The sequence below is a fragment of the Chenopodium album genome, chromosome 17 (genome assembly GCF_948465745.1).
Source record: "Chenopodium album chromosome 17, dcCheAlbu1.1, whole genome shotgun sequence".
In the NCBI taxonomy this organism is placed as follows: domain Eukaryota; kingdom Viridiplantae; phylum Streptophyta; class Magnoliopsida; order Caryophyllales; family Amaranthaceae; genus Chenopodium; species Chenopodium album.
Window position 1 is genome coordinate 12,314,779 of NC_137850.1, and position 7,576 is coordinate 12,322,354.

Consider the following 7,576-nt stretch of genomic DNA (forward strand, 5'->3'; position numbering starts at 1 on the left):
TTGGATCCAAATAATGCAGCTTAACTATGTTAGTGTATGCCAAAGAATCAATCAATTCCTCGACAAATGTAGCATCAACATTCATTGGAAGGCCATCAAACACTCTAACATTACCCCCAATGTAAGCCATGTCACCAACCTCTAACCATTCCACACCATGGTGGACAATTATGCATGGACTGAGGTCAGTCATTGCACCAAACACACATCATATTTTATTAAACAAAACTATTGACCAAACTCATTAACTACAGCAATCTACATATCAATACATCATAATCATTCACACAAAACAAAATAATCAAAATAGGTGGAATAACCAAATTAAATAAAATATGTAAACAACATATATAACATAAAAGTACTTGTCATTCATTGTCAAAAGATTAGTTCCATAAATACATTCAAGGCTCCATAAAGAAGCCATTAACAAAGAAGTTACATTGTCATGGTTGTGACAAATTACAAAAACCTACTCCAAATCTGTCACTAATCCACTATGATACCATGACAATCACCTTAAAACAACCTAAAATAACTTAAAAGCTTTACAAAAATAGCAACACAACTCCACAAAACATCTAGTTTCTCACTAATCCTCCCCCCCCCCCCCTCCACCTACAACCAACCTACTCTTCCTTGAACAACAGGGGAAATCCATCAAAATAGAAGGTCATGTCCTTATTGATCTAGGCATGAAAGTCACGGCCATCGTTGAAGATGAGGTCATTGAGAATCCACGCGTTCACAGAAGCCCTAGGGCCTATGAAGGGCAAGGTCAGTCGGAAGTTGCGCATACGCCACCAGAACCTCCACTTCGAGCAGGTGCGCTACACAGCAAGTCTGGCACCCCAAGGGAGCTTCAGGAAGAGGTGGGTGACGAGGAGATCATGCTAGCTCCACAAAGGGTGCGCGTCAGCGCCAGTGCATCTATACCTAGGTTAAAGGACACAAGTCAGGGTATATTCAACTATGGACAAAGTCATGTTCAACCCCACCGTGAAAGCCCCTTGTTCAACCCTTCTCTTACAACCCTAAGCAGAATTCTGAATTTCAAAAACCCTAACAACGAGAACAAAAAAATTAAACACAACACAGACAAGAAAACCTTTTCTAAAGTCACTATCACATAATCTGAGTTAAATTCACACAAAATTAACCAAAATTCTTCAAATATTTTCCAACCAACACATGCTCTAATATTCACTTAATCAAAACAAACAAAAAACAAGCACAAGAATGAGTACAACCTTCGAACTTTCTGGGATGGGAGCTCAGAAGTACTAGGCCACAACATTATACTCCTTGTTCGTCTCCAAAAGGGAAAGCTTCAAAGGTCTTTTTTTCTTCTTTGGGGGCTTTGTTTTTTGGCGAAATAAGGAAAGATGAAGAAAGCTTCTGTAGATGCTTTATTATAAAGCCCTTTGGCTTTCCCGCGCTTCGGGTATTGTGAGAGGTTAGATGGCTTCTCGTTTACCAAGGTTGCCTCCCATTGGTCCATCAGTTTTGATTAGATTGTAGAATTAAAAAAAAAATTAAAAATATTACAAAGTTTAGGGAGTTACTTGGGATAACCGGTTATAACCAGATAAATAACCCCCGACGACCGGATGAGTGAGTGATTTGCAACATTTATAAGTTCAGGAAGTGAATTGCAACTTTGTTGTAAGTTTAGGGAGTGATTGTGTAGTTTACTCAAAAGTAACCCTTAGTGTTACTGTTTTTCTTTGCAACAATCAAATGTAATTTATATAGTTACTTTTGCAACAATCAAAGGTTAGTGTTTTTCTTTGCAACAACCAAAACCACTTTCAACCTAAACAAATACAATTATTGCATCGCAAAAGAAGTTAAAACAAGAAAAGTAGCTTTGAAACATAAGATAAACAAAGTTTATAACACTACTAAAATTCGGCGAAATTACGACCGCCTCTAACGATCGCTGAAAATAAGGAATATGATTGTTGAAAATAATTGCGACCGTCAACGGTCGTAACATGGTGGTCGCTATTTTCTTAGTCGCAAAAAAAACAAATTTACGACCATTTTTATTATTTTCAACGACCGTATGGCAAACGGTCACAAATATTAATAATTGCGACCGGTTTAGTCAGCGGTCACAAATGTGGAAATTAGCGACCGTCATAAGAGGTCGCTGAAACTTAAAAAAAACACACAAAAAAAAGAAAAAAATGCATCCTGTACTTTACACTTTCACAGCTAGCCACACCACCTTTACCCACTACCACTGCCCACCCTAAAACACCACCAGCCACCACGAAAAATCCAGCCTACCCCATAAATCTCACCCAGCCACCACGGATTTTCCTCCCTTCACCGCGAAAACCCCCACCACAAAAGCCACCACTGAACAAAATTAATGGAAAACAAAATAAAACCACAAAAATAACGAAAAATTACATCTAACACAAAAACCATAATAATCAAACCATAAACAAATCACAATTATCAAACCAAAATCAACCAAAAAATCAAACCCGAAATAAAAATTAACAAAAATCAAACCAAAATTCAAAACGAAAATCAAACATACGTAGTAATATTAACACAAATCAAACAAAAAAAATCGACCAAAAATTCAACCCAATAACTATACCCAAAAAAAAAAATAAACCCACAACAATTAAACCCACAATATTCGAACTAAAATTCCACATAAATTAAATCGAACATAAATAAAACCCACATTAAAAAAAATAAAAAATAAATAAAGAATTTAACTCGCCTAAATTCGACCAAAAATTCAAACAAAGAACGAAACAAAGCCATAGAAATCAAAAATAACCAACTCACAAAATTTTCTAAAAAATCAACAAACCTTTCTCAATATTTTTTCCTCTAAGTGTTCATATGGTCGAATTCGACCACAAAAACTCCAAATCTGGAATTTTTATGGTCGAATTTAACCATAAACATAATTCGTTTGTTGCTTATTGAATAAGGAAAAATTCGTTTATTGCTTAATGAAGAACGCAAGCAAAAAGATAATTAAGGTGAGGAGGACAGACGAGCTAGCGCCGGTGAAAAAGAGAACGGAGGGAGGAGCAGAAGAGAATAAAGGAAAGAGAAGAGAAGAGAGAGAATTTTAGCGGTCGCAACTGGGTTATTTTTATTTTTAATTATTTTATAAAAGATATTTTATTTTTAAAAAATGTTAAAATACATTTGCGACGGTTTAATAGCTAAATGTTGGTCGCAAAACGGTCGCAAATATGCGGCCGCATTGAAAACGGTCGCAATTCTACAACCGCATAAAAATCGGTCGCAAATTTGACCAAATTCTAGTAGTGTAAGAAAAGCTCTCCAACAGTTTTCGCATCTACATATCATTAAGAGAACAAGTATCATCTCAATAAGCATACGGCCTTAACTCCGTTCATCACTAAGGGTCCATTTGTTTAGATAGAAAATAATTTATGTTTTGGGTGTTTTTGTCCCTCGAGAGAGTTACAGCTCGAAGATTGGTCCGACGCGCTCTGTACCTGCAAAATACGGAGACTCCGGTTGGTAGGAGCTCCGCCTTCAACGATCAAGTTAGAACGTGTTGGAGAATGTAAAAAGTGCGGAAAGGTAAAAGTGAGATCTTCTTGGATTCCGATATCAGGTGGTTTATCTGATGTTAGAGAATGTAGGGTAGGTTGTAATAAAATGAACTGTAAACGTCCCCCAAAATGGGGGAATCTCCCTATTTATAGGGTCATTGGTAAATGTGTCCCTGGTTAGGTCACTCTGACGTAATTCTGATGGGCTGCGTCGAATTACGGTTTTTTCGGGATTTGGGCCATGAAGGCTGTCTTTCCTCCTGAATTCTGGGAACGCCACGTGTCAAATGAGGATAGGTCCAGTTTGGGGGACTAATCCTGGCCTGACACGTGTAGCCTGCTTGTTAGTCCACGTGGCATGAGTAAAAATTACCCAAAACAATTTCAATGGAAAATGATTCTCAATGGAAAACATTTTCCAAAGGAATACAGTTGGAAATTAGTTTTAAACTGTTTGTTTCCATGGAAGAAAAAGTAGGGGGGAAAAAAAAGAAGTTGGAACAGATTGGACTGATAGGAGAGAAAAATGTAAAGAGATATGGTGGAAAATGTGGCATACCTTCCTTGAGAAAGAGATATATTTTGCTCTCTTGGAAGGAATGTTTGCCCCTTATGAAAAAACTATTTTGCCCTCTTTTCAAAACAAACAGAGCCTAGATAAACCAAAAGGATGAGCGCAAAATAGATAAGAAAAAACTTTTTTACATAAACTTAACAACGTTGTTTTTAGATTCCAACATCACCATGCCCCAATGGTCAGATGAGCAGACAAGAAACAAATTGCACTAAAAGATAATTTGGAAGAGAGTTATAGTGTGCTGATACAAAACTTAATGGGGTTTTCTAATTGGTACCCCTTAGTTTATTAAAATTTTGGTTATAACCTCACTTTTAACATTGTTTAAATTGTATGTTACCCACTCTTCATTTAACATCCGTGTCGGAACCTCGACACTATGAGTCTATGACATGGATATAGACACTTTGATACTTTGTTTTAACCCAAAATTATGGATACTTTTCAAAAAATAGCCGAGTCACATACTTGTGTATCCGACAGCAGTACCCGAGTTCAAGTAACATAGCTTGTGATTTATAACTTTCTTTTTGGTAGACTCTAAGTAAAACTACTAACGACGGATATTAGGAGAACACTTAATTTGGCAATAATACTTTACTATATAAGTAAGCTATTCCCCTTTTAATCGGGTCAATCAGGTGTATTCTTCATACTGGCAATATTTGTGGCATCAAGCATACTAGAAGACGAAACTGATGAGAAGGTTCAGAATACATTTCACAAGTACTATAATCATAAAAGTTCCCACTTAATTTTGTAGAGAATTTATCCCCCTTTTCCTTTTTTTTTTCTGAGAATTTTGCTACAATCAAAATCAAAAATGTGAAAAACAAAAGATAAAGGGTGAGGAGAATGGCAGATGATGAATTGATTCTAACGATAAATAGAGAGAGCTAGCACATTTGGCGGAAGATGATGGTTCATTCGGAAACAGGAGGGAGGGAAGGAAAGGAGTGAAAAATTGTGATTAGGTCAACTTAATTACAAAGTAATATTCGCTTAAACATGAAACTAAGCTGTAAAATAAATCTAACGTAAACCACGCAACAAGGATAAGATCACAGGTGTTCAACATACACATTTTAAATGAAGGTACACGCCAAGACTTGTGAAAAAACAAGGGGTACCAATAAAACAAAAAAAAAATTAAAATAATAATAATAATAATATAATAAACAAAATTGATGGACTCAACTAAACGTGAATCAATGGGCACAGATGTATGGTGAATACTACATTTGATCACTGCACACGACTTACGGCTAGCAACAAAAGTAGGAACGTATATCTCTACATGGCCTAACAGTTCTAGCCAAGATTAAGCTTACGAGCCACACCCCACACGATACCAAAAAAAAAAGCTCTATAAGAAAATTCTTGCAGATAATGAGAGGTAAATTGTTTATCTTCCTCATTCATGCTTGGATTATTCAGTTCAAAAAAAGTAAGCACAGAAAAAGTTAAGACCACTTGTAATTGAATTTGCAGATGGAAGTGGAAAAGATGGGAACAACCAAGGAGTCAGTAAAAGATGGATTCAGTAAGTAGAAATGGCAGTAAGAGGTCATCCACACTCCAACAATATCGTATACAAGTATAAAGCCCAAAGGTGTAATTGTGTATAATCACAGGAACCAAACCTTAGAACGAAAACCCACTATTTCTCCATATTGTATGTATAAGAACGGGGAATCTATTTATTTTCATTCTGTCAACAACTTTAACTCACCCCAAAAAATGCATAAAAGAGATATCTAGGGTTCACTTTAAACAGAAGAGCTGCATTTGCTCACCTAGCATCGCTTGAAAGGTTCTCTCAATAGCCAATTATAACAGGGTGAAAACAAATTGAGGAAAAATCAATATATATTTTTTCTCTGACCCACGTCCCTTACCACGATTTCTTAAAATCAGAGAGCTAAATCATACCAATTAACGGCGAATATCCTAAACAAAAGCAAGAATAATGAAACTACCTCCCATACCATCAAATAACATCGATGACACAAACTGTCAATTTTTTGCACAAAAGATCAAGAAACTCGCACTACAATAAATCATTTTATAAAATGTCAAACAAAATCAGGAACATTGCGCCTATGCATAGAATAAGTTGCTAGTTGCATTTATATATATATATATATATAGCAGTATTCATATTAAAATGAAAAGGTTTCAGATAACTTACAATCATGGCCAGCGACAAAGCAGCTTCCAATATTGACACCACCATAATAATTTGTGTTCATGACATAATTCTTGACAGACAAAATTTTAGCCTCAAATGAGGAGCCTTGTTGAAATGCAACTGGATTAGAAAGATACTTAAAAATGGTAAGATACATATCGCGGATTTGTGGAAAAGGGCCGCTGAAATCATCACCAAAATCACCAGGTTCATGCTGCGCAATATCCACACAGCAGAAATGCCCATCACCCAAGTACAACATCTCATTGAGGGTAAAACGCCCAATGCGACGGAAAACACCTCGAATATTCTGACCATCATGTGTGGACACATCAACTTTTGAAAGCTTGCGCATCTGTTTGACCTTTAACTCTTTCAAAGGTCCCAACTTAATGGGCAGAGTGACGGTTGCACAAGACCGTAGGCCATACAAATAATGTCCTTGTCCATTAAAATCAGAAGCACTAATGTGGCTAATAGTATAAGTTTTACGACCGGAATTACAAGAGAACAAAAGGTTTTCAGAGTCCCACGTACCATGGAGGAAGTCGTATACAAGAAAAACTATGTCTGCATCTTTCCACCCACTAATTAAGACCTTGTGCTGGTTTTCAACAACAGAAGCTCCAAAGCATTGGCATAGACCTCGGAGGGGGGGTGTCGTCTAGAACTTGCCATGTCATAGAAACAGGATTGAACCGCTCAAAGACTTAATCTTGTTGTCTGAAAATCTACAGGACCTCATAACTTTTCCCCCAGATAACATAGATCATCCCACCTGCCACAAACCCGAAGGTACTTGGTTTCCCAGTCTTCATTGAAGGAACTTTATTCAGCACAAGATCATTATCAGTAAGGTCCAAAACATAAGCGTCACAAGGATAAACATCAGCTGTGAAATCGCGTCCAACATTCGCACTGTTATCTTCAATTTCGAAGGGGTGGCGAGACAAGCCCCCGAAAAAATAGACTCTGGAACTGAAATGAACACATCCCATGGAGAATAGGTACTTGTCTTTAGGTAACACCAACATTGGAGTTAGAAGCTCAGTTGATTTCTCTGTTTTTATTTTGTCAAAAGATGGCAGCTTTACTTTATATAACGTATCAATGCTTCCCCCCCAAAGCAATCTCATGGAAAAATATGTACAGGTCCATCCTTCTTCTGGAACCCTAATACCAAACAACCGAAAATCAAATCTTTGTGCATATAGAATGTGCCAAACAATTGAAAAATCATCAACA

The 7,576-nt window shown here is 36.8% G+C and overlaps 1 protein-coding gene across 1 annotated transcript; it reads right to left on the bottom strand.

The window, feature by feature from the left end:
- Positions 1–656: 656 nt before the first annotated feature.
- LOC145588669 (uncharacterized) lies at positions 657–7,365 on the bottom strand. The gene is made up of 3 exons (XM_081645283.1): positions 7,072–7,365; positions 6,332–6,995; positions 657–936 (listed from the first exon to the last, which is right to left on the bottom strand). The coding sequence occupies exons 1-3, from the start codon at positions 7,363–7,365 to the stop codon at positions 863–865; spliced, it is 1,032 nt and encodes a 343-aa protein (XP_081501409.1). The 3' UTR covers positions 657–862.
- Between the last annotated feature and the right edge of the window lie 211 nt (positions 7,366–7,576).